Source organism: Moschus berezovskii, chromosome 23 (assembly GCF_049115385.1).
Source record: "Moschus berezovskii isolate FMDL1 chromosome 23, NW_MosBer_1.0, whole genome shotgun sequence".
Taxonomy (NCBI): Eukaryota; Metazoa; Chordata; class Mammalia; order Artiodactyla; family Moschidae; genus Moschus; species Moschus berezovskii.
Genome location: NC_142482.1, coordinates 31,337,728 through 31,362,826, shown reverse-complemented (window position 1 = coordinate 31,362,826; position 25,099 = coordinate 31,337,728). Strand labels below are relative to the sequence as shown.

The 25,099-nt window shown below is 47.8% G+C and overlaps 1 protein-coding gene across 2 annotated transcripts in view; it reads left to right on the top strand.

The window, feature by feature from the left end:
* The window catches only part of CLIC5 (CLIC family member 5), a 169,582-nt gene that overhangs the window by 53,689 nt on the left and 90,794 nt on the right, over positions 1 to 25,099 (top strand). Inside the window, exon 1 of one of the 2 annotated variants that reach the window (XM_055407222.2) lies at positions 1,253 to 1,789. The exons of the other annotated variant lie outside the window; for it this stretch is intronic. Coding sequence (XP_055263197.2) covers positions 1,727 to 1,789 — 63 coding nt within the window. The 5' untranslated portion in view covers positions 1,253 to 1,726. Of the gene's footprint in view, positions 1 to 1,252; positions 1,790 to 25,099 lie in introns of those variants that run through there. 2 annotated transcript variants of the gene reach the window in all.

The following is a 25,099-nucleotide window of genomic DNA, read 5'->3' as shown; positions in this document are numbered from 1 at the left end:
TGGATAAATAACTTGTGGCAACAAAAATGGGTGACTTTCACCTACACACTGCAGAATGGATAAATCTCACCAACGTAGTGGTGAACACAAAAGAAGCCAAACGCCAAGGAGTATATACTGCGCTTATGGTAAGATTCCAGGCAAAGCTAACCTGTGCTGTTATTACAAGTCGGGATAATAAGTTAAACCTAGGTGGGTGACAGCCGTGAGAAGGAGGAGAGCTAGAGAGGAGAGACCAGGATGAACTTCTAGGTGAGAAGCTAACATTTTACCTCTTTCTCTGGTGTTGGTTTCATGGATGAGTTCAGATTGTGAAAATATATTGAACTTACATCCACTTACGATGTGAATATTTTTCCATATGCATATTCAGTTCAGTTCAGTCACTCAGTCCTGTTGGACTCTTAGAGACCCCATGGACTGCAGCACACCAGGCTTCTCTGTCCATCACCAACTCCTGGAGCTTACTCACACTCATGTCATCGAGTTGGTGATGCCATCCAACCACCTCATCCTCTGTCGTCCCCTTCTCCTCCTGCCTTCAATCTTTCCCAGTATCAGGGTCTTTTCCAGTGAGTCAGTTCTTCGCATCGGGTGGGCAAAGTAAATGGACTGTATAGTCCATGGACTTTTCCAGGCCAGAATACTGGAGTGGGTAGCCTTTCCCTTCTCCAGGGATCTTCCCAAACTGGGGATCAAACCCAGGTCCCCCGCATCGCAGGCGGATTCTTTACCAGCTGAGCCACAAGGGAAGCCCATATGCATATTCTATGTCATTAAAAAAAAGAAAATAAAGAAAATAAAAATAGAAAACAAACAAACAAAAAGGAGAAAGCCAAAGAAAAAAACAAAATGAAAGAAGGGGAAAGAAAAACAGCCCAGAGGTTAAAGGACCCGTATCCTGACCCGGCAGGCTCACCTCTCTACCTTACACAGCTTCCTGCCCTTCCCTGCTCCTCCTCCCCCAGTCCTACTCTAACCTATCCCGCACGAGGATGGCAAATGCACAGTTTTCAGGGTCCTTCCGTTCTGTTCCCGGCTCCCCATAGCTCCTCTCCACTCTGAGCATCCCTAAGCCAGGAAGGGGGTTTCCTAGTGGAAAGGGCTGGTAGGAGAGTTAACTTGGAGGAGCTGATGCTTCATTAAATGAAACGCAAGGCTTAAAGCCATCTCTTTTTCTCTCTCAACCTCCCCCGCCTCCTCTCACACTTCTTACCCCTTTATCTTTCCCAGAACATCCTCCTGCCCCAGCGGCGGTGCGGCGGCGCTGGTCCACGGCGCGCCCCGCAGGGCCTGGGATGCGGGGCGGGGGCCGCGCTCGCCCGGAGCCCCTCCCGCCCGCCGGGTTGACCCCGCCCCGCGGCGCCGGCTATTTTGGGCGCGGGCGGCGGCCGCAGGATCGCCGCCCCGCGCGGATCCTGTGACACCTCCCGGCGCGCGGCACTTGTTGCTCCCGGGACCTGCCGCACATCCCCGAGGCCACCTTTTCCGCCTCGTCCTCTGCCCTCTCCTGGCTTCTCTCCTTTCCTGGCGATCGCCCGGAACACCGATCCCTCAGGCGCCGCTGTCACCGGCTGGGGAAATAGATTAAAGCAACTAGATAAATAAACGGCCTCCGCAGGGGGCCCCCCCGGGCAGCAGCAGCAGCGGCGGCAGGAGCGCTGGCCCGGGCGCCGCAGAGGTGGCGCCTCCCCGGCCCGGGACGCTGGCCCCGGGCGCAGACGGCATGACGGACGCGGCGACAGCTAACGGGGACGACCGGGACCCCGAGATCGAGCTCTTCGTGAAGGTAGGTCGGCGTCCCAGCGCCGCCGCACCTGCTGCGCCTCCAGCCGGGATCGCGGCTCACGTGCCCGGGCGCCGAGCGCTCTGGGACGCCCGACCCTCCCCAGGGAGCGCAGCCTGGCCCTGGCGGTCCCCGGGGTGGCCTTCCTGCAAACCGGAGCCTCGCTTCGGGGCTCCCGGGCGGGACGGAGTCAGGTGCATTCTGGCAGGTGGCTGTCTTCTCCGAGAGTTTGTCAAACCTGCCGCAGGACCGGAGGTCACCCTGCCTACGCGCGATTTTGGTTTGTCCTGAAGGGCATCTTCGGGTGCCGGGTGAGGGCAGGAACCTGGCTGGACTCATGAAGCTTTCTTCTAAAAAGGCGGGGAGGTGAGGGGAAGGAAGAGGGAGAAAAGAAAGCATTATTAATAATATGATCTTTGGCAAAGTAGAAATAACATTTCTTAAAACCTCCTTTTTCTCTTTTACTTTATTAAAAGAAAAGCAAAAGGGAACAAATGTGTTCTTGTTCTGTGATCTGGAAGGCGGAAAGCAAACACTCCACTCGCCTACATTATTATTAGTGTCATAATCATGTTTCCGCGGGGTTGTATCAGGAAATGCAAAGGGTGACCTGAAGCAGACAGGGAGGTGGGGGCACGGGGTGGGGGGGAATTCGTTAAGTCCCCTCGCTCCCTGCGCCGAAACAGTCTAACGTCAAAAGCTGCTACACTTCCTTTGCAACCTGGAGGAGGAAGGATGGAGGCTGATGCACCGTTTCCCGGTCCTCCAGTGTAATAAGAAAGAAACATTTGATAGGTCCTCCAGAAGCCGAGAAACCTGAGCGCAGAAGAGTTGTCTCCAGGGCGGTGCAGAGTCGCCAGGGCTTGGGGGAGGGGCAGCCGCCGGCAGGCTGCCTGAGCGGTGAGAACTTTCACAAAAGAGGGGAAAACTCAAAAAAAACCAAACATCTTAGAATGCAGTTTCCCTAGAAATATACAGGTAACTGAGAAAGGAAGAGAACTTGGTGCCTGTTCTGGCTGAATTTAAAAGACATGTATATTTCCCTTTATACATGGGGAAATGTATGGAAATATACATGCCTTTTAAATTTGTTTTGGTCAAACGATCCTTATCTACAAACTAAATAAACAAATAGATTTTCGCAGGAAGTGTAAGATCTACATGACCCTGATAGCAACCTTTTGGTCTTCAGTAATTTTTATTTATTTTATTAAAAAATAATAAACGAGCTGTGACTCATCTTACACTGGAAAAGTAGTTTCAGTTGGCCCAGCCTACCACAAAGTTTTGTTAAATATTTCAGCTGGGCCTTACATTTGGGTTTTTTTTTTTTGCAAAATTATGCATAGACATTACGTTTGTTTTTTAGTGAGACAACTTTCCTGGACCTATTTCTCTTCCCCCAAATGTGGCTTCCGTCACCGTGACCCTCATTTGGTTTCTGGGACCCCTCTGGGAAGGATTTTCAGGCTCTCTGGCAGACCCAGGTAGTGAAAGAGGTCATGTCCTCCCAGGCTGGGCAGCATTGGACTCAGAGCTGGCCAGGGCTGCCCTGACCCCCGGCATCCAGGCCTTCGGTCTAAGGGAGCGAATACGGAGAGCTTTCACAGAGCAAGGAGTCTTGCTGTTCTTCTTGAAGAAAGCTATTCTAGGACTTTCTCAGATTCCCTGGGAGCAGGTAGTTTCACAGTGTCAAGTTCCTGAAAGCTATTTGAAACACAAATTGACTCTTTTAGAACCAAAAGAGCCCTTTGCCCTGCTCCTAAGTGAGAAGCCCATTCTACCCGCACCTTCTGAGTTTCATGTTGGCAACTTGGCGGTTTTCTCCATTTGTATGAAAAGCTCACTTAGCAGCCCCCAGTGCCCACAAGAATTCTAAAGTACCTGTGTTGTCATTTTTTTTTTTTTTCTTCCTAAAGGAAAGCAATCCATGAGAGCCAGGCAGGCCTTCTTGGTCAGCACAGAAACCAAGTTGATGGGGAACAAAAAATCAGATAGGAAAGCTCTTTTGATTCCCCCACCCCCTTTTTGAGCTTCTGGTTAGTAGTGATCATTTACGAGGGCAAGTAAAGGCTAAAAATAATTGTGAAATAAAGACACTGCCCAGGCAGCCAGCCATGTCTTTATTTACAGAATCAGGTATTTCCATAGTTTATCATGTCTCGTAGCTGTAGGAGTCCCATCAGAAGAAAGGCCTTGTGGAAGGCTTCAGGTATTTGAGGTGATTTCTGCAGGCCCAGTGAGGTTGGTTTCTAGGAAGCCTTCCAGGCAGGCTCTCCTCACCCAGGAAGTGTTGTGATGTGGTCATCTTCAACACTCCCTTGAAGAGACCCACCCCCCTCCAAACCTGGCCTGTCCCCTGGGAAAAGTGAAAGCAAAAGTTAGTCACTCACTTGTGTCTGACTCTTTGTGACCCCATGGACTGTAGCCCACCAGGTTCCCCTGTCCGTGGAATTCTCTAGGCAAGAATTCTGGAGTGGGTTGCCATTTCCTTCTCCAGGGGATCTTGCCAACCCAGGGATCAAACCCAGGTCACCAGCATTGCGGGCAGACTCTTTACCGACTGAGCCACCAGGAAAGCCTTCTGTGTGTCACTCAAAACGTTCATTATCGTGAGAGTTTCAAGGACGTACGATAGATTCTATGCCACATCTATTGGTGATCATTGTCTGTTCCCACTGCTGCTGCTTTTTATAATAATAAATGGTGGCATTTTAGGACTTAGGAAGCACATTCAAATACCTTATCTCATTGGATCCCCAGCTTCCTTGATCCATGAGCCTTGATTCACAGGTAAAAAGTGATGAAAACAAATGACACGTGGCTCCCAGGGACCTCTTGAGACATGCTGCTGAGAGAACACTTTTGCAACTGCAATTTGCTCTCCCTGTCACAACCTCAGGAAACATCCCATTTTATGGCTGAAAAACTCAGATGCTCAGAGAGCATCCGTGAAATGTTCAGAAGCAGATAGCAGTAAATAACATTCAGATCCAGCCCTCAACTAGCAGTTTAGACTCTGAATTTTTTACTCTTTCTCAAATACCCATATGTCAGGCCTTGTCCCTTCTTTTGCCAAGTCAGCCTTTCAAGTGTTTCTAAGATGACACTTGCTGGTAATTTACTAATCCATTCTAATGTGTTAGTCACTCAGTTGTGTCCAACTCTTTGTGTCCAACTCTTTGTGACCCCATGGACTGTAGTCCGCCAGGAATTTTGTAGATCTCTGTCCATGGGATTTTCCAGGCAAGAATACTGGAGTGGGTTGCCATTTCCTTCTCCAGTCCATTCTGATGTGGTCATGGACCGCTATCAAGGCTCCCACCCATCCCTGCTCGGTACTCCAAGTCTTTCCCTTCCAGGGAACATTCTAATGGGGATTTCTTTTTTAAGATTTATTTATTTATTAAATTTTTTTTTTTTTTTTTTGGTTTTGGTGTGTCGTTGTTGCTGCACGAGGGCTTTCTCTAGCTTCGGGAGTGGGGGCCACTCTTCATTGCCGTGCGAGGGCTTCTGGTTGCAGTGGCTTCTCTTGTTGCAGAGCACAGGCCCCAGTAGTTGCAGCACGTGGGCTCAGAAGTGGTGGTTCCCAGGCTCTAGAGCACACGCTTAGCAGTTGTGCCACGTGGACCTAGTTGCTCTGAGGCATGTGAGCATATGGGATCCTCCCGGACCAGGGATTGAAGTGGCGTCTCCTGTACTGCAAGGCGGATTCCCAGTCACTGGACCGACGACCAGGGAAGCCATCTCATGGGGATGTTTTAAGAGATCATTGACCCAACATTTTTAGTTTCTTCATCTATAATAAGAAAGGTTTGAGTCGGACAGCTCTGATTCTCATTTCCCAACAAATGTGAATGGGGCAGAGGGGATAGAGAATTGCATTCAAATCTTGTCTCTGCCTCTTGTTGGCCAAGTGACTCTGAACAAGTTTCTATGAATCTCAGCATCCCCCCTCTTAAAACAAGAGGGTAGTTATAAATAAAGTGCCCTTATCTTTTATTGTCCAAACTCCTGAGAGAGAAAGAAGGTACTTCCAGTAGTCTGGGACAGCAGGTGTCACCTGGAGTTGATGAGAACGTGTGGTCACCCTGGTTATGAAAATGCTGTCACCACAGACTGGCTGCAAGGATGCCACGGGAACAAATAAAGGAAAACATTGTGTAAGTTGAAAATTGCTGAGAACACATTGACTTCGATAAGGATGTGAGTCCCATGGCAGATAGAACCTTTCTTGATCTGCAGGTCCCTGATTTGCCTTAGGGAACAATGGCCTGGCTGCTTCCTCACTCACAGGGCTATTTTGAGAATAAATGAGATCATACACAGCTGGGACTTTGATCACAAAGGGAGGACAACAGGTTAGAGTTGATAGAGGCAGTGAGCGTGGTTTATTGAAAGAAAAAAGAACAAGGAAATAAAAGCAAAACAGAAAGTGATTTGGGAAGACAAACACAGGATGTGCTGTGTAGTTAGATCAAGGCATTCCTCCTTCCGAATCGACACCTCCACCTTCAGTCCCCGCCCTAGACCCCAGACGTAGAAAGTCACCAAAGCCACCCAACTTGAAATTAATGTCTCTTGAGTTTCAACAGAAACCAGTGGTTCTCAAATTTGGCTACAGAATCAAATAATTTGGGGGAGATTTTTAAAACTTCTGATGCCAGGCTGCTCCCTGGTTAGTTATATCACAATTTCTATAGGTGGAACCCAGAAGTGGTGTTTTGACCCCCACCCCTAGGCAACTCCAGAGTGGTGGTCTCATGTAGAGCCACTGAGTCCTGATCAGAGGCAGGTCTCTTGGCAGGCAGCTTTGCCACTACTGAGCTCGGTGGCTTTGCTAGTGTGGATGGATGTCTAGAACGTCTAACAGCCTCAGGTCATCCTGATCATTCTCATCAGGAGTGCTGTTGATAGAAAGCTGACAGCCAATAGTGCTGCAGTGAACAGATGCTGACGGACCATAAAGCCCTTATCTGCAGGACTCCAGAACAGTCTGTGTGTGGGGTCGGTCTAGTAAATAATGATCAATTCAGCCCCCAGGGGAAACAGAACGGAGGCCTGCTGATTGTCTGATGGAAATGACTAGTCATTTCATTTATGGAGTGATCCAGAAGGCTCTGACAGTGATGCAGAGCACAAGTCAAGTCATGGCGACCTGTGGCATGGTCATCTGACTTCCAGAACAGACAGGATCAAATTTTGTTGTGTTACCTCTCAGACTCCAGCTGCCCACTGGCTGCCTGGTCACCTGGCCAGTCATGGGTTTATCAGGTTTTGAAGTTCCTTTTATCACATTAGGCCACTGTTTTCTCCTGGTTTTGTTCTTTGGTCAGTAATGCAATACGTAAATCCATCTGCCCTGCTGTGTCAACGGTGCATCCTTACCTGGTAACACATCCCTGGGAGTACCGATGTCAAAGGTCGAGTCATACAAGTCTCAGGTACCCTGGCAGGTGGTGACAGTGAGGACTGGGGGTCTGAAGATGTTAAAGTCCACGGCTGGTGGTGTCAGCCCCTGCCTCCCTGCTTACCTGAGCTGTCTCTCTGGAGTGTTTGGTAGCTTTCTCCACCCAGGGCAAAGAGCCCATGGATTCAGATAAGTCAAAAGCTTTTAATTCTTGGTTTCTTTTGAAATTCAGACGCTGAGCCCATAGTAGTGGTGATGGAAGATGCAGTAGAAGAATGCAGTTTCCAATGCCCCTGAAGGTCACCTGCTGTGTGAGCTAGGACAGGCTGCCTGACATCTCTGGGCAACAGTTGTCTTGCCTGTGCAATGCTGATAATGGCAATACCTGTTTCCTGAGGTTGCTGTGAGCACTGAACGAGATGTGTAGAATCTCCTCTGCAGGCCTGCTGCTGCTGCTGCTAAGTCCGACTCTGTGCGACCCCATAGATGGCAGCCCACCAGGTTCCCCTGTCCCTCAGTTCAGTCCAGTTCAGTCGCTCAGTCGTGTCCGACTCTCTGCAACCCCATGAACCACAGCATGCCAGGCCTCCCTGTCCATCACCAACTCCCGGAGTACACTCAAACTCATGTCCATCGAGTCGGTGATGCCATCCAGCCATCTCACTCTCTGTCGTCCCTGTCTCCTCCCACCCCCAATCCCTCCTAGCATCAGACTCTTTTCCAGTGAGTCAACTCGTCACATGACGTGGCCAAAGTATTGGAGTTTCAGCTTTAGCATCAGTCCTTCCAATGAACACCCAGGATTGATCTCCTTTAGAAAGGACTGGTTGGATTTCCTTGCAGTCCAAGGGACTCTCAAGAGTCTTCTGCAACACCACAGTTCAAAAGCATCCCCTGTCCCTAGGATAGCCCAAAAAGCGAGAAGCCAAGCCCTTGTACGTTCCTTCCTTAATGTGTCCCAGAAGTCGCTGGTGCAGAGACACAGACTGATGGGAGCCGGAGCACAGGGGTCTCTGGATCTGATCACCTCTGACGGGACTGCTGCTCCAAGAGCTGGAGGCCCCTGCCAACTACTGTCTGCAGAAATGTAACCCCAGGAGAGTGTAGATCGCTCACCAATGGTCAGACTCTTCCAGCTCAAGGGGTGTTGATTCCTCTGGTAGTTGCTCCCACACAGCTCAAGGGGCTGGACTAGGATGCATCAAAGCGCTGGGAGTGCTGCCCTGGCCCCTCCCTTTTCAGCTCCACGGGGGTGTTACTTCCAGGTTTCATCCCCTTCTTGTCACTGGGTTCCAGGTGGAGCCTCCCGGGCTCATCCGCAGATGCTACAATTTTGACCCTTCAGTAGGAAAGAAGCTTTTGGAGTTCCAGGTCCTTTAGTTCCAAGAGGACCCCTGAAACCTCTATGCAGTGTTCCCATTTGCTTGCAGCCTTCAAGCTCTGCCTAGCCATGGCTCAGTTCAGTTCAGTTCAGTTCAGTCGCTCAGTCGTGTCCGACTCTCCGCGACCCCATGAACTACAGCACGCCAGGCCTCCCTGTCCATCACCAACTCCCGGAGTACACTCAAACTCATGTCCACAGAGTCGGTGATGCCATCCAGCCATCTCATTCTCCGTCGTCCCCTTCTCCTCCCGCCCCCAACCTTTCCCAGCATCAGAGTCTTTTCCAGTGAGTCAACTCGCCGCATGAGGTGGCCAAAGTGTTGCAGTTTCAGCTTTAGCATCAGTCCCTCCAATGAACATCCAGGATTGATCTCCTTTAGAATGGACTGGTTGGATCTCCTTGCAGTATAAAACACATACACACGTATACATATTACCTATCTAGACTATTGGGAAAACATAATAGACTCTCAATATCCGGTACCTTTAAAAACTATTACCTGGAAGCCATCCCCAGGTGTCTTTTTTATGAAGATGCAAAGTGGTTAATCATGGGTTTCCTGAAGGTGAGTCTCCACCTTAGATCTGACCCTGCTGGCATTCTGAAGGGTCAGTTCCAACTACTGAGGAAGTGTCTGCAAGCTCCCTGAGTGACAACCTACTTTGGAAATCCATATTTATTCAAGGAATGTCTTAGATCTGAGATGTGAAATACTTAAGGGTAAATAAGATAGATAATCTGCTGTCAGAACTAAAATGAACTCTTTCTGGTAAAAAGCAATGGAGTTATTAACCTCTGGAAAGAGGTCCGCTCTGACTCTGTTAGCACGGAGAGGTTCTTTGAGTTATATTTATTGCAGTGCTCATGGTGAACAATGGCTAGGCCACTGGCACTCAACTTTTGGGGCATAAAAAGTCACTGCAAAGCTTCTTCATACAGGTTTGCCCAGCCCTGTCCCTAGGGATTCAGATTCAAGAGGTTGGGGTGAATCCCAGGCATCTCTCCCCGGCGATCCTCAGATTCATCAGATTGAGAACAGCTGGCTCAGACTGTGGGTAAATAGGGTTGAACCTACCTGGGGGAGGATCCAAAGGGCAAGAGAAAGTTAACTCCCCACTGCAAGTATGCATTTCTTGGGATGGAGGCGGTTGAGGCAAATATGCTTATTCGCATGAGTCACCCAGGATTGACCCTAAATAAACCAGAGAAGGGAGGAAAGGAATGCTTTTGACCTCTCTTTTAAACTTGCTTCTCTTCCTCTGTAATTTTTTTTTTTTTTAATGATATAGGAGTGGCAAGTCATTTAAGAAGCTGGGTGTGAAGGAAATGTTAGAAGATAAAGAATGTGGGGAGTTAAGAGATTGAAAACAATCCATCAATCAGTTAACCAATTAACAAACATGTTTGTGGAGCCACCTACTCTATGCCAGGCTCTGTGACAGCTGAAAGCTGGGAGGGGGGATCAGAGATGATGGAGTCTTAGCAGCCCATGAACTAGAAGCTGAGGGGTAGGCAATGCTTGCATGGTAGGCAATGAAATGAGGGACGCATGGGGCTCAAATGAGGTCTCCAGGTCTAGTCTCGGGGAGGTAGGACCTGAGTTGAACTTTCTAAAAAACAGGCATACATATATACGTTTACTGATTTATTTGGCTGCGTGGGGTCTTCGTTATGGCATGCAGGATCTTCACTGCGGCACACGGGCTCTCCAGTTGTGGCTCGAGGGCTTGGTTGTTCTGCAGCATTGCCAGGGATCAAACCCCCACCCCCTGCATTGCAAGGTGGATTCTTAGCCCCTGGACCACCAGGGAAGTCCCTGAGTTGTGCTCTGAAGAGTGATGGGGAGTCACTGAGTGCCTGGGAGTGGGGTATTCAAGGTTGGCTGAAAAGAGTGGTATATGGAAGGGCACAGTTGGAAATAAGATAGAAACACAATGGTGAGAAAGGACTTTGAATGGCAGCTGAGTGAGTTTTGACCCCTTGTGAGCAATGTGGAGTAACCAGGGGGTTCTACCCAGAACAGGAGCTTGATTTGGCCCCTGCTTTGTTAGAATGGTTCCTATACTGCTTTGCACAATGTGGTGGGAAGACTAATGAGTTCAAAGTTAGAATACCCGGATTCTAGGTCCGACTTTCTTTAAGGAAAAACTTTCTCTCCTGTAAGATGGGCTCAACGATCACAAAATCACAGAGTTTTTGATTGGGACAAACCTCTGAGAAGTCATCTGGTCTGATGCCCTCTTATCAAAATTCAGAGTGTAACATTTTGGGTTATGTGTGCTTTATGGGCTTAAGGAAAAGACGTGAGAAGACTCGTGAGCTGCTGCTCTTTTTGCCTTTGCTCTTATGACTGTTCAAGCTGGTTATGAATAAGGAGAGCCTTGCGAGGCTGGGAGGAGGCTTCTCCAGTGTTCCTTGCGGGGAGACCATCATGAACCCAAGCCAGGGCTAAAAGGAGGAGCATGCTGGGGAAGTGTGATCTGGCTACAGAATGAGTGCAAGCCCTGGAAGAAGCCTGTGTAAACACAGGAGGGAGGCCCAAGCTTTAGATTCATGGTCAGTTCACCTCTGGAGAGGCTGGTTTCCATGTCTGGAATGATGGATGCTAGCTGTGGGCTTGACCATTATTGTCTAAGTTGTTGTAAGTGGATTGAGTGCAGATGAATGAATTGAGCTTCACGGTTCCTTTGAACTCGGAAACCCGGTGGATCTAGGGTAGAAATAGAGCCATGAGAATGGAGCTGTTGGTAATGAGGGCAGTCTTCAGGTTTTAGAACTGTTCTGTTTGAGATGACAGCAGGCCAGAGTTGAGGGCACATGGCCATTGGAGTGCTGGAAAACCAGAGCTAAGAATGAGATAAAGGTCGGGGGTGTGGACTTGAACTTGTGCTTCCTTCCTGCTGTTGAAAGAATGGCTTCCCTGAAGGTAGGAGCTTGGAGAAGTGGGTAAAGGCTGTGCTTTAGAAAATGCCCATGTGAGAGGGAAAAACGAGGCACAGGAGGATTTAGCAAAGGTGATGACGAAGCAGAGAGGAAATAAATGTGACATCCCAGACGAAGGAAACCACATCAATAATGGTTGTAGAGGCAAGAAGGGGTTAGGAAGTGTCTAGAAGAATTCAGTGTTCTGCTGGGCTGTGGCAAAGCCTGTGAAGAGATATGGGGAGGGTGGACAGTTTGAGTAGGATCATGGGGCAAACTCAGTGATTGGGGTTTTTATTTAAAATGTGAAAGATTGCATGTGTTAACCTCCTGCTTGTGGGACAACTGAATTTTAAAAGAAGTACTTAATTTTCTGTAGGTAGCCTGGCTGGCCCCAGAGGGTATTCTGATATGGGAGTTCATCTCCCTGTGCTTGGGTGTGCAGCAGTTTGGTACTGGTTACCCTGTACCCCATGCTAACCTCCGTGGAGCTCAGCGTGGTGTTTTCCAGTTCTATTTATCATTATTCTGCAGTGAGCGGGTAAGAATCAAGTGTAAGGCTAGAGATAACCCAGAAAATGGAGGAGGGAGAGTGTGTAGTGAATGGACTCCAACTGGGAACCCATTAGCTAGAACACAGAGGAAGTGAAAACCATGTCCCAGTTACTATTGCTTAAAAACTCAGTTTGGGAGGTTGGCATGGCAACTAATAAAGACTTCTTGACTCAGCCAAAGCTCCCCTCCGCTGCCTGCCCACCTCTGCTTCCCAAAGCTGACAGGGGGCAGAGGGCCAGGAAACACAGCAGGTGGGTTGTTGGGGGGATGGACAACCTCACCTGCCTTTTATTCATTTTCACTTTTGAGTTCTTGGCATTTTATAGTCATATCATAAAATCTAGCATCCACTGTGTCTTTGTTTTTTTGCCTTGGAAACCAAAGGAGCCATATGTCTGTGGTGCTTTATCACAAATGCCTCAGATTTTTCCTGTGGAGATAAAGGGTTCTGGGCAGGGCTGGACCACAGGACTTTGGGGAGAGAGAGATGCCATGTGGGGAAGGTCATGTGACCTCTTCTCCCAGGAGTACTGTAGGAGTACAGCAGAGATACGATCTGTCTGATGGGGTTTCTGTAAGGATCAAATAAGATCAGAACATGAACACCTTTTGTAAATTAGAGCTTTCATTGTTTAAGACATTGTATTATTGGTCAGTATGCACTCATCACCTTGCTCACAGAATAGCTCAGTGCAGAGTTTGGTGAATGACCTCCCCTCCTCTGGCTCCTTCTTCTCTGTGGTCCTGCCCCCCCCTAAGGCTGCCACCTCCTCTGCTGGACTCTGCACTGGATCAACATAGAGGAAGGGATGGAGCATCACAGGGAAGAATGGAGGATCACACGCAGAGTTTGCATGGTCCCTCCCTAGAAGTGGCCGAATCACTTCCACCCACTTTCCATAGGCTGGAGCGTGAGTGTCATCCACTGTGTTTTCAGGAAAAGGTGAAGTAGGTTTGACAAACAGCAAGCCCATCTTTGCTGTAGAAATGATTTATTTCCTTGTTTCCTGCTGCTGCATCATCTCGTCAGCCCCTAAGGGCACCCTGTCAGCAGCCTCTCCTCCGCCCACCGCGGTTGATTGCTATTGTTTTTCAGTCTCTAAGTCATGTCTGACTCTTCTGCAACCCCATGGACTGAAGCCTGACAGGCTCCTCTATCCATAGGATTTCCCAGGCAAGAATACTGTCGTAGGTTGCCATTTCCTTCTCCAGGGGATCTTCCTGACCCAGGGATTGAACCTGTGTCCTCTGCACTGGCAGGTGGATTCTTTACCACTGAGCCACGTGGTAAGCCCACCATGTTTGATACCCTGATTTTACTCTTTCTGGAATACTCTCTCTGTCATATACTCCTCTTCCGGCTATATCAAGTTCACCTGCTTCCACCTGACATTGACGATATTCCAACCAAGCCTTTGTTCCCTCTCCTGGCTTGATTTCCTAGACTATCCTAAAATGGTTCCTTTCTTGTCCATACAGTTTCAGAAGCATTTTTGAGTCTCTCATCTGACATCTCAGAGATGCAGATGATGCCACTCTAATAGCAGAAAGGTGAAGAGGAACTAAAGAGCCTCTTGATGAGGTGAAAAAAGAGAGTGGAAAAGCTGGCTTAAAACTCAGCATTCAAAAAACTCAGATCATGGCATCCAGTTCCATCACTTCATAGCAGATAGATAGGGAAAAAGTGGAAACAGTGGCAGATTTTCTTTTCGTAGGCTCCAAAATCACTGCGGATGGTGACTGCAGCCTTGAAATTAAAAGACACATGCTCCTTGGAAGAAAAGCTATGACAAACCTAGAGATCATGTTAAGAAGCTGAGACATCACTTTGCTGACAAAGGTCCATATAGTCAAAGCTATGGTTTTTCCAGTAGTCATGTACGTATGTGAGAGTTGGACCATAATGAAGGCTGAATGCTGAAGAACTGATGCTTTTGAACTGTGGTGCTGGAGAAGACTCTTGAGAGTCCCTTGAGATCAAACCAGTCAATCCTAAAGGAAATCAACCCTGAATATTCATTGGAAGGGCTGATGCTGAAACTGAAGCTCTAATACTTTGGCCATCTGATGCGAAGAGCTGACTCATTGGAAAAGACCCTGATGCTGGGAAAGATTGAAGGCAGGAGGAGAAGGGGGTGACAAAGGATGAGATAGTTGGATAGTGTCACTGACTCAATGGACATGAGTTTGAGTAAACTCTGGGAGATAGTGAAGGACAGAGAAGCCTGGTGTGATGCAGTCCATGGGGTCGCAAAGAGTCAGACATGACTGAGAGCCTGAACAAGAAGAGTGCATGATTTTATCCTCATGCAGTCCCTTGGAGAAAGGAAGAGATTTAATCCCCATGAGACACAAGGTGACTTTCTGGGGCCTGTACTCCACATTCTTCTGCAGGAGCTGAGGGAGAAAGCTGGAGGTCCTGACCCCAGACGGGAGTGATCTCGATCAGAACAGGGTGTCCCAGCCTTGCATGTTTACATAGTTCACTTGGGACACTTTCCAAGTTCCAGCACACACTTATGAATCAGGGTCTTCAGAGGTGGAGGTCCTGGACATCTGTAGTTGGCTAGTGCCCCAGGATTCCAATGCATAGTCCATTATGGGAGCACTGCCCATGACCTAATAAGGGTCCCTATGGACACCCTGGATCCAGAGAAGGGAGTCTAACGGTGGGAATGTGAAGGACTGGGATAGGCACTGGAGAGAAATCTGAGGGGCAAGTGAGTCTACCAGCTGTTCCTAGGTCACCTCAATGTACATTATATTACAGTCATCTTAAATATTGACCCTTGACTTTAGAACCTGCTCCATGGCCTATGGAATTAAAAGCAGTCATGGGTTTGTGGTGTTTTTTTTTTTTGTTGGTTTTGTTTTTTTGGTACAGCTGTCCATCCCCATGCCCAGAATATAATGCACTTGAGGCGGAAAATGTCAGGAATTCATGGGGGGCCAGATGTCGGCGCGGTGGGGGGGGGAGGAAAGTGGGAGAAGCAGAGGGGAGCTGACTTGATTTATGAAGGAGAAAAATCAGCCCTCATTCCCCAGTTCTCTTTGGTCCCATGGTTGTCTCTGCATTTTCAAAAGTCAGAGAATGCGTTTGGAAACTGAATAGTGTCAGCCATGGCTGTGCACTGTTCTGATTGTGTACTGACAGTGTTGGCCACTCAGTCGTGCCCGACTCTTTGCCACCCCATGGGCTGCAGCCCATCAGGCTCCTATGTGCATGGAATTCTCCAGGCAAGAATATTCGAGTGGGCTACCATTTCCTTCTCCTAGGGATCTTCTCAACCCAAGCCTCAAACCTGGGCCTCCCACATTACAGGTAGATTCTTTACTGTCTGAGCCATCAGGGAAGCCCATGCTCTTCTGAAGCCCTTGCTTATTTAGCTCCTTGAATTCCATGGGGAAGGACATGCTCTTATTGCTATTATTACTCTCAAGTTAGAGATGAGGCAATGAAGCTCAAAGAGACTGATCCCCTGTCCAAGGCCTCAGAGCTAGGACCCATCCTGAAGCAATGGGACTTTTGCTCCCTGCTGCCTCATTGCACCCAGACCCTCTCAGCTATGTGAAGAGAATGTGCTTGTGCTAAGTCAAGAGATGCTTTTTTAATGGAGTAGGATGCCCATGACTTTGCCTTCCCTTAACTCTCTGTAGGTCACAAAGAATAGTCCAAAGCCAAGTCAGATCTCTACATTAGAAACCGGGCAGTGATCACACAGGGAAGTCAGAGCTGCCTAGAGACCCACTGGTTCTCAAATCTTCTTCCTGTTTCTGCTGTCAATCAGCTCCTACCTTTTGATGTCAGTCAGTTCCCACCCTTCCATTGACTTCTTTGCTTTAAGATCTGTCCCCAGAGGTCCTATATGAAATGTATATAGCCCTGCATGGGCTATATCTGGACACTGTAGCCCTTGCTGCCACATTGGTACTCACTGCTTTATCAGATCAGGAGGCAGGAGGAAGAGGATCAGAAAGAGGGGCAGAGAGAGACTAGGAGGGCAGCATGTGCACTGAGCTTGTTGTCCATCAGGCCGGGAGTAGAGGTAGTACCTGCTGTATGATACGTGTGGGTGGCTACCCAAGGCAGACTCTGTCCACTTTGCCAACAGATGGCCATTGGCCAAAGTGCCTCAGGATTCCAGGGTAAACTTTGAAACTCATCTCTGCAAGGAGGGAGTCCTTGTCTTGAGATAAACCTATGTTTATGCCAGTTACTTTGCCCGTACTCCATTACTAAGAACTAGACTCATTTATTGGAGAAGGAAATGGCTACCCAGTCCAGTATTCTTGCCTGGAGATTCCCAGGGATACAGATGCCTAGCAGGCTACAGTCCATGGGGTCGCAAAGAGTCAGACACGACTTAGCAACTAAACCAAATTCATTTATAGAGCTACAGTAGAGACCTATAATGAAAATAATTACAGACAATTTGCCAGGGCACTCCAAACATGAACAATATTACATCAAAATAAAGTTAACAGTGTTTCTCCTGGAATTCAGTGGGTTCCACTGAGTCCTCACAAGATTCCAGCAGCTTCTGAGGAGCCTGATGGTGCTTTTGATAAGAGGACACTGAGGCCCAGAGAGGGTAGGCTGTTCTATTGCCACACAGCAGTCTGAAGAGAGAAGGAAGAAATGAGCTACTGGCTGCAGTTTACTCCACGGGGGCCCAGCCTCACGGATGCTCAACACTTTTCTGAGTCATTCTGAGACACATGACATAGTCAAAAGCAGCAAGATGGTGGGAAGCTTTGATAATAAACTCAATTTTTTGAGCATCTTTTGTGCTCCAGACATTGTGCTCACCACTGCATTTATTTCAGTATCCCTAATGCAGGAAAGCCATGGGGTAGGTACATTGTGACTGATTGACCAGTGGGAAACCTAGGGTTTGGAAATGTTAAGGCTTAACTTGGGGTCCCATGGAAAGTGGTGGAGTTGAAATTCAAACCTAGATCTGACTGACTACAAAACCACATCTTGTATGTTAGTAATGAAAAGTAACAAAATTAAAGTCAAACACCCTCACAATGCACTTTTCCATGTGGCAGTTGTTGAGTGAGGTTGACCAGGTACCTGGCTCCGAGTCTGGAAGAGAGTAAGATACACAAGGCAGATACCATCAGGCACACACAGAACTTGAAGTCTGGGATAGAAGGGCAGGTAGGGCAACCACTGGACATGTAGGAGAACTGGGACCAAGGGCAAGTACAAGGCTATGGGAGCTGGAAGCAAGGGGGCTGGAAGGCACTGAGCTGAGTTTTGTGGCACAAGCAGATAAGGGCTTGGGTTTAAGTTCAGGGGTGGATAATGAGGTGGAGAAGGGAGAAGAAGCCATCCACATCTCCTCCCAGCAGACCTGTTGCCAGGGCAGATTCTGGGGAGCTGGTGATGAAAGGCCCCCTGTTTTCCACCCCATCAGGACCCAGGAGCTTCTCTTGACCAGGAAAACAAGGGCACCCTGGAGAGAGCCCAAGCCCTATCTCTCTGGCCCTGCTCCCACTTTAGATCACTGTAAAGGGCAATTGGAGCTTATCTAGGCCTGATGCTCTTCACAAAACATTTTTTGACTTGTGTGCCAAGAACTACATTATCAAGGGTGAGGCACCTTTCATTCCAGAGTGGAGATAAAGGGTCCTCAGAGGGAACGCCTGGATGGTTAACACTTTGGGGTGAAGGAGTACCTCCCGATGTGTGATCAGACATCAGCTGAGGAGGACAAAGAAGCAGTTATCAGATGCACCTCATGGATGAAGGGCTTGTGACGTGGGGTGAGGATGGTCTGCAAGGAGCTAGAAAAAGAAGCCAGGGATGGAAGACAACTATCACCCATGACATGGCTGTCCCCTGAGCTGGTGCTGATTTCCTTCCGTTCCATTCAGTCGCTCAGTCGTGTCCGACTCTTTGCGACCCCGTGGACTGTAGCCTACCAGGCTTTTCCATCCATGGGATTCTCTAGGCAAGAATACTGGAGTGGGTTACCATTTCCTTCTCCAGGGGATCTTCCCGACCCAGGGATCGAACCCGGGTCTCCCGCATTGGAGGCAGACGCTTTAACCTCTGAGCCACCAGGGAAGCTGATTTCCTTCAGTTGGGTTCAAACAAGGAGAACAGTATCCAACTGGCATGGTTACCTTGAAGTCACAGATTAGACAGAGCCTTTCCTCATAGCTGGCTGTTTCCTACAAAGGAGCGTGTGCACCATCATTTTATTATTGCTTTACACACACACACACACACACACACACACACACACACACACACACAGGGTTCCCTGGTGGCTCAGATGGTAAAGCATCTGTCTGCATTGCAGGAGACCTGGGTTTGATCCCTGAATCAGGAAGATCCCCTGGAGAAGGGAAGGCAACCCACTCTAGTACTCTGGCCTGGACAATCCCACGGACAGAGGAGCCTGGTAGGTTACAGTCCACAGGGTTGCAAAGAGTTGGACATGATTGAGCGACTTCACTTTCCTTTCACTTTATACACACACATGTATACACATGTGCATACATTATCATAATATTTATACATAATATATAATGTACATACACATTTTTATATATCCACTTTTCTCCCAAGGTTTGAGGTCCAGGACTGAAATGCGTATATCCATATGGTGTTTGACATACACCATATGCTCAACTCCTGATTCTGCTATACAGATCTCTGTGTATTTTTGCACTTATTCCATATTCACTGGCTATATACTGAGTTTCAGCAGTACAATGGAATTCAGGAAGGGTTCTGTTTGCTTCTGCTTCCTGTCACTCTAGGCTTTTGGCCTGGTCATTAGGGTTTTTTCATCTCTAAAATAAGAGGATTGGATGACATGATAGTCAAGATCCCTTTCAACTCATTGATTCTTGATAGATTCTTGGATAGATTGATTCTATCCAAGATAGATTGATAGATTCCCTGTGTACTGACCACAGTGGGAGGCCTGATGGAAGATTTCAAAGGGACCTTGTCAAGCAGTTTACTGTCTGCTTGGTGAGGGGTCTTCAGTTCAGTTCAGTTCAGTTGCTCAGTTGTGTCCGACTCTCCGCGACCCCATGAATCACAGCACGCCAGGCCTACCTGTCCATCACCAACTTCCGGAGTTCACTCAAACTCATGTCCACAGAGTCGGTGATGCCATCCAGCCATCTCATTCTCGGTCGTCCCCTTCTCTTCCCGCCCCCAACCTTTCCCAGCATCAGAATCTTTTCCAGTGTCAACTTGTTGCATGAGGTGGCCAAAGTATTGCAGTTTCAGCCTTAGCATCAGTCCTTCCAGTGAACACCCAGGATTGATCTCCTTTAGAACGGACTGGTTGGATCTCCTTGCAGTCCAAGGGACTCTCAAGAGTCTTCTCCAACACCACAGTTCAAAAGCATCAATTCTTCGGCGATCAGCTTTCTTCACAGTCCAACTCTCACATCCATACATGACCACGGGAAAAACCATAGCCTTGACTAGACGGACCTTTGTGGGCAAAGTAATGTCTCTGCTTTTTAATATACCATCAAGGTTGGTCATAACTTTCCTTCCAAGGAGTAACCTAGATTGAGGTCAGCAAGCCTTTCCCATCAAGGGTCACATAGTAAACATTTTTGGCCTTAAAGTCCGTGCAGTCTCCATCACAACTATGCAACTCTGTCACTGTAGCAAGAAAGCGGCCATGGACAATATGTAGTTGATGGGCATGCCTGTGTTTTAATAAAACTTTATTTATAAAAACAGGTGGTAGACTGACCCCTGACCTAGGAGCCAGGCTGACAAGGAAATGAACTGCCCAAGGTGTATTGTCCAGAGTAGAGGTCTTGGCCTTTGCTGTCACAAGGTGAGGTTGGAGGGGCTGCCTTCCAGGGAGGTGCCCACGTTCACCTGTCACTCTGCTTGCCAGTAAGCCTTGAGATCTGGCCACCCAGGGTGGAGCTGTAAGATGATATATTCTGAATTTCTTGGAGGGTGTTTCTGGGTGAATCCACATTAATAATATATCTATTCTGCACGTGATGAAATATTCCTGGAAACTGAGCCTCTAGACTTTGGTACCAGACCCAGGAAGAGTTTTCTGTGGTTGTGGACTTGAGTCCTTGTGCAGGAGAGTCATATGGAAAGACAGCCCTTTCCCTCTTCCTGCCAGCGTGCGTTGTGTCTCATGCCCTGCTCTTGGGGTGTTGTTCTGTCAAATGATCCCCTTGACGTTTACCGCTTGGCCTGCCTTCCACCAAGCCCCGTGCTGCTGACACATGCTGCTTCTCCGGGCAGTGCTCTGACATTGGTGAGCTGTGATGCAGCCACCTGGCAATGAGCAGGAGCTACAGGGTCTGCCCAGGCGCATCAGCAGGTAAAAATACAATCATGACCGCATTTCCCAACCAATTCTGCGTGCCACGTGAGACAGGTAAGCAGTTCAAACAGGCACGCCGATTGCCGAGGCCTCGTACAACTGCTCCAGGAAGTGCATCTCCTGAGAAAGGAGAAGGTTGTTTTATAAGGCTAGCATTCCTAACAGTAAACACTTGGAATGGTTTCTGCCCTTGACTCCCCTGGGCCCTTGACCAAGACACTTGACCTCTCTGGGGAATTTTTCAACTATGAAATAGATGGAACCGCATTCCGGGGCTGGCTGGATCCTGGCCTCAGTTCAGATTGTGTAAATTCATGGAATCCACTTATGGTCTCTGGCTACTGTTGACTCATTTTGATTAACTTTCACATTGGCCAGTTTCATGATGTGTGTTTGTGTGTCTGTATATGTCTCTGTATGTATCTTTATGTGTCTGCACGTGTGTCTGTATGCATCTGTGTGTCTGTGTGTGTCTGTGTGTGTATCTGTGTGTATCTCTGTGTGTGTATGCCTTATTTCCTCAAATTCAAGGCCTTCTTTTTCAACAATTACAGATACCATGATTTGGCAGGAAATTGGTTCTTTCGAATGCCAACAAAGTAATAGCAAAGGCTACTTTTGCTCACTATTCATATGTTTATATTTTGGAGACTATTTTCAGTAATTTCAGTATTGACATGTGTAGGGGACGTTTGTCTTACTTTGTTGTGACCCTGCACCATTTGAGTGTGCTTTTTCTGGGCCCTGCTTCTTTAAGGCAGAAGTCAGGAATTGACTTTCTAGCCCATTTCCTTTTCTGCTTAAATTAGCCGCAGTGAGCCCTGTGGTTTGCCACCAAGAGCCCTTATCAGTATTTCCTTAGGAAAGATTGTGCAACAGAGTCTTCTTTTATGTCCTAATGATCTTATGACATTAATTATAATACCTAGTTTAAGTGCTTAGACTCTGTTGTTAGGAGATTTAACACCAAATATTCTTTGATAAGTTCAGTGACTTCTTTGGGATGATTTTAACAGAGACTGACAAAAACATAGATCTGGATCCTATGGAGTTCTTGTCATGAGTGTGGAAGCATCTGACTCACTGGGAAAGATGGGGGTCAAGTAGATCATGCTATGATTTCCTGCTCCCTCCTCGTCGCCCTTTGTACTACCAAAGTAAAGCCTTTTCACTGAGTGGAAACAGGTTACAGCAATTCCTGAGAGCCCTCTTACTCCTCAGATATTATATGTGGTTTTGTTGCTCAGTTGCATCTGATTCTTTGTGACCCCATGGACTGCAGCATGCCAGGCTTACCTGTCCTTCACTATCTCCAGGAATTTGCTCAAACGCACATCCTTTGAGTCAGTGATGCCAACACGTGGTTTAAGTTACAACAAAACTGGACTATAAGACATTTGAAGGCAGAGTCATTGACCTTTACTTCCATACCCCCTGCAAGTCTTTGCACAGAATTAAAACGTTAGACAGATACTTAGAGACTGATTTATTGTTCAGTAAAATCTCGCCTCCTCTGGTGACCATACCTGTAAAACGATAAATATGCTAATGGTTCTTTTTTGTCCCAAATGTGTTTTGTTTCCCTTTAAAGTAGATGTGTGAATATAGTGGTTTGCAGTGGCAGTGCAAAAATTAGAATTTTAGGTATTTTCTTTTTATGAATAATCAGATTTGGAGAAGGCAATGGCAACCCACTCCAGTATTCTTGCCTGGAGAATTCCATAGTCAGAGGAGCCTGGCAGGCTACAGTCTATGGGGCCAAAAAGAGTCAGACACGACTAAGCAACTAACACACACAGATATTTTCTGGTCTGTAAAATCTCTTCCAACTCTGAAGATTTGGAGATCTACAGACCAGGTCATGCCCAGGGAGCTTCAGAACTTGCTAGAGTTCCCTGGTTTTCTGATGGCTGGTGTCCATTTCCTATGAGAACCCCTGCACCAGGGCTTCTGTCTGCTTTGGCTGTGATTGGTTAGGAGTATCCTCTCTAAGTGCTCAAAATGCTTTGCAGGTTTCTTCCCCAGGAGCCAGCTATTTTGTGGTGTGTGCATGTGTGTATGTGTATGTGTGTGTGTGTGTGTGTGCACGCAGGCACACAGATGCACATATAGGCCATGCATTCTTAGTGAGGGCAATATCTCCCCAAGGAGGATAAAATTGGTTCTTTGGGAGTGAAAAATCTTCCCCCTCTTATGTAAAGCACAGATACATGCAGCATATAAACAGATTGTATATCTGTGGTCTTAAATTTTCACAGGGAGGAGGTTAGTGAGGAAAACATTTTTAAGAAGTCTGCTTAGAGGAGGTGACAATGAAAAGCAGAGTTGAGAAACACCGAGATAGAGCAGATTTACTGACATATGGACGTGGACATCCACATGTATACTGCACCTACACGTGTGGCTATTGGGGTAACACATGCTGTAGCAAATTCACCCAGAAATGTGACTTGGTGGCAGGAGCAGGACTGAATTCTGGGTTCTTTGCGACACTTTCTGCAACTGTCTTCCTGCCTGAATAGCCATTCTCATTTTAACTGGCAGACGCTTCAGTGAACACGGCATACAATCTTCAAATGCAGTTAATCCATATTCTCTGTCATTCTCTGGAAAAGCTGCCTTTTAGGAAGGAGCTGGGTCAACAATTCATTTCACCAGGATTGCTGAGCCCCTATTCAGTGGGAGGGTTTCAGTGTCTCCCAGGGGGTGTGCAAAGATGCAGGACCAACCAGGGCCCTGAGTCAGGGACCCCCAAGTCAGGGTCAGAGTGAGGGATGGAACTTACAAGTGTAAGCACCCTAGATCCTGTGGAAGGATGGCTGATGACTTGAATAGCCCAAGTCAGGGGAAGAACCTTGCCTCACATCCTCTGAAACCCTGAATCCAATTTTCTCTTCCATCACCGCATCAACCTTGTAATGAGGTCTGTCTTCCCTCTTGCTAATTACTTTTGTTATGATCATATCTTTTTTGGAAGTAGGTGACATATGCAAAATCCATAAAATAAAAGTCAAATTTTTAAAAATCTTGTTAAAAAATCACACAATTTCAGTTAATACTTGTATTTGACCAGGCTGTCAAGTGTCTGTGTTGAATCCCTCACACTCCATCTCATGAACCTCCTTTGCCGTTACCCTGATCCTCTGTTCATATTCATCCCTGCCTGCTACCTGGATACTGTATTCCTAACCCTCCTTAGAAAACCCCTGAAAGGCCTCAACAAATCCCAGTGCCTGGCCTCGCTCTGGACCAATTAAATCAGAATCTCTATGGTGGGGCTTGAGCTTCAGTGTTGCTTTCATGCTTCCTGGGAGATTCCAAATGCAGCCAGAACTGGGCATCCCTGGTTTAATCCAGTGAATCCTCAAATGACTGCACGTGGGAACCTTCCAGGGAGCTTCTGAAAAATACAAGCCCCTAGGCTCTACCCAGGAACTCTGGTGTTGAAATAAATCTGTATCTATTGTTGCCTTCATGCTAGACTTTCCCATGACAGCCTCAGCCCCCGATGCACCCTGTTCTTTGCTTGAAATGCTCTTCTTCTTTCCCCTTCCCCTTCTTAGAAACCAGCTCAGGATTATGTTATTTTAAAGAAACCCCCTTCTGATTGACACAGATTCTCCTGCATCCCGCGGACTCTTATAGCCTCTTTCTCAGTTAATAGAATATGGATTTGCAGTACTATATTTATGTATGATTAAAACAGGTGTGATTTCAGGGACACAAAGAAAAATCTTTGTGTTTTTCCAAGTGGCGCCGCTGCCCCTGGGAGACTTAAATGGTTTTCATACTTTAGTGTGAGTGAAGCATCTGAGTCAGATGTGGGGGGGACGGTGGGGGAGAAGCAGAAGAAGACAGGATCCCAAAGGTGGGGTGAGGGAGGTGCCATGATGGTGAAACAGACGTGCCTGTGTTGGCTTGGTGAGCAGCTGCCCTGCCCTGGGATGGAACAGGGGATGAAGGACATGGTCCTTGCTTGCTCCCTGTGAGGTGTTCAGCAGATGAGCCACCATCTCAGCAACCCCCTCACGGGGCTGCTGCAAGGATTACATGAGTTCAAGTTTGCCAAGTGCTTCAAACAGTGTCTAGCACGTGGTAAATGCTCAACAGAGCTGGACTATTATTAGTGTGTGGCTTTGTCCATGACCCTGTGCTGCTCTCCTGTCTCCAAAGCCCCATGGCATTTCTCACTGAAAGCATCTGGCCTTTACTCCTTCAACAGACACTTCTCTCCCCATTTTATCTTATGTCAACAAAGCTTCACTGGGCACTTTCAGCCTCCCAGGTGGTCGCCACGCCGGGCTCAGAAATGACACAATGAATCAGGGTGTCTGCCCTTGATCAGATGGAAAATGCTAGACCCCTTTCATACCTGCAGGACGCTGGGAGATGGAGGGAGCCGGGGCCAGAAGGAAGGCTGATGGAGTGGATCGCAGAGGTTCTGAGGGAGAGCCACTGCTTCAAGCCAAAGGGGCTTGGAGGAAGGCTTCATGGATGCCCGTATTTGAGAAGAAGTCATGGGAAGAGCAAGGCTGGTAATATTAATACCAACAGGCCGTGCTCTATCTCTTTGCACCTGGAACTATGCTCAGGCATCACCTGCACTGTGGGTCCTCTTAGAAGTCCCACTTTATGGAGGGGAACACTGAGGCTTAGAGAAGTTGGTCGCCATATTCAGTGTCTCAGAGCCAGATTCCTAT